The sequence below is a fragment of the Corvus brachyrhynchos genome, unplaced genomic scaffold (assembly GCF_000691975.1).
Source record: "Corvus brachyrhynchos isolate BGI_N302 unplaced genomic scaffold, ASM69197v1 scaffold706, whole genome shotgun sequence".
Classification (NCBI taxonomy): domain Eukaryota; kingdom Metazoa; phylum Chordata; class Aves; order Passeriformes; family Corvidae; genus Corvus; species Corvus brachyrhynchos.
This window is the reverse complement of record NW_008238371.1, coordinates 127071-128672: the sequence shown is the minus strand read 5'-3', so window position 1 is coordinate 128672 and position 1602 is coordinate 127071. Positions and strand designations below refer to the sequence as shown.

Genomic DNA, 1602 nt, shown 5'->3' with positions numbered 1-1602 from the left:
GGTGGGGCCGGCGATGAGGTGCTCGGTGACAGCTGGCTCACTGCCCTCAGCCACGTGGTTGGTGCTGTGGTGGTGCACGAGCAGGGAGCCCAGGCTGCCCGCCGAGATGTTCCGCGGGAAGGAGAACTCCTTCTCGTCGCTTGGGTGGCTGCGGGACAGGGCCAGGGCTGTCAATGGAGGCCCAATGGCACAGCCATTGCCAGAATCCCAGGGACAGCGTGAGCCCTGCAGCTCAGGGAGCAGAGCCCAGGGGAAGGAGGCTGTGTTCGTGCCCCCCATGCCCACCTGTGCTTGAGCAGCAGCGCCCGCAGCACGTTGGCGCGGTCCTCGGCCCGGATCTGGTCCGTGATGACCATCTGCTCCACCACCTGGTGAGCCACCCCTGGCAGCGTCTTTTGGTCCAGGTCCAGGAGCACGGCCCCTGGACAAGGGAGGGGGGGCTGAGGCCAGCAGGGACAGGACCCCACCTCACCATGGGACCCGCAGAGTGGTCTCCGCCTCCCTACCGTGGGCCAGGGTCTTGCGGAGCTCCAGGAGGCTGCGGAAGGAGAGGGAGGCCACATGTGGCTTGCCCCAGCGGTCCGTCTCCTCCTCCACGTCCTCCTCGAACTTGATCCAGCGTGCCGTCTCCTTCCACTGCAGCTCCTGGTTCTTGTCCGCCACCAGCTCGTTCAGCTCCACAAACACCTGCAGCACAGCGGGGTCAGTGCTGGGACCCAGGGCCCCCGTCCCTGCCCGTGCCCTGCTCCAGGACCCTGCACCTCGTGGGGTTGCCGGTCCTGCTTGCGCTGCCGCGTGCTGGGCTCCTTGTGGTCCTTGCTGACATGGACCATCTGTGCCTTGGCGCGCTTCCGCACCAGGTGCCGGCGCACGCCCGGCACATCCTCAAAGCGGTGACCTGAGGGGGGTCAGCAATGGTATGGGGTGGGAAATCTGTGGGGCCCTGATTCTCAAACCCCAGCACAGGGGACACTGAGCCCTGGCATGAGCGGCCGTGGACCTGTGGGATGCGTCCTGCCTGGGATAGCTCAGGGCAGAGCGATCATCCCAGTGTTGGGGGCAAGTGCTGCAGCACTCGGGGGGTCACTTGGTCACCACCAGCAGTGTCAAGCAGGAGTTGAGGTAGCTCCTGGCACTGGGGTCACCTGCTCCCCATGTGCCAACACCCACATGTGCTCACTGGCACATGGGCTCTGCCCTGGCTGCGCTCCCCTGGGAGCTCCACAGCAAAAGTGTCACCCGCCACCCTGAGAGTCCTGGACTGTGAATCCCTGGGGCCAGTGAGTGCCATGGGGAGCTGCCACCACTGCTACTGCTGTCACTGGCTCCAGCTGCCCTGGGCTCAGCTCCTGGCCAGACTCCACAGGGACTCAGCCCAGCCCTGGCACCAGGGATGAGTCCCCTGTGGTTCTCCCCAGCACTGGGAGCAGGGTCAGTGCCTGCACCCAGCCCAGCTTGACTGCAGCCACAAGGCAATCTGGCACTGCCGGCCCCCCGTTCCCCAACCCACCATCCCCAGCCCCACTCCACTGGCACTGCCTCACCCACTGTCCCGGCCCTGCTCGCCCGACACAGACTGGTCCCCAGTGCCGTCCCAGGTGC

The 1602-nt window shown here is 66.4% G+C and overlaps 1 protein-coding gene across 1 annotated transcript in view; it reads right to left on the bottom strand.

The window, feature by feature from the left end:
- The window catches only part of LOC103617018 (anion exchange protein 2), a gene marked incomplete at its 3' end in the record, with an annotated part of 5487 nt that continues 3885 nt past the window's right edge, over window positions 1–1602 (bottom strand). The window contains exons 3-6 of the mRNA XM_017736310.1: window positions 762–905; window positions 507–687; window positions 286–421; window positions 1–148 (exon numbers count right to left, since the gene is read on the bottom strand). Of these exons, the coding sequence (XP_017591799.1) occupies window positions 1–148; window positions 286–421; window positions 507–687; window positions 762–905 (609 nt within the window). The remainder of the gene's footprint in view (window positions 149–285; window positions 422–506; window positions 688–761; window positions 906–1602) is intronic.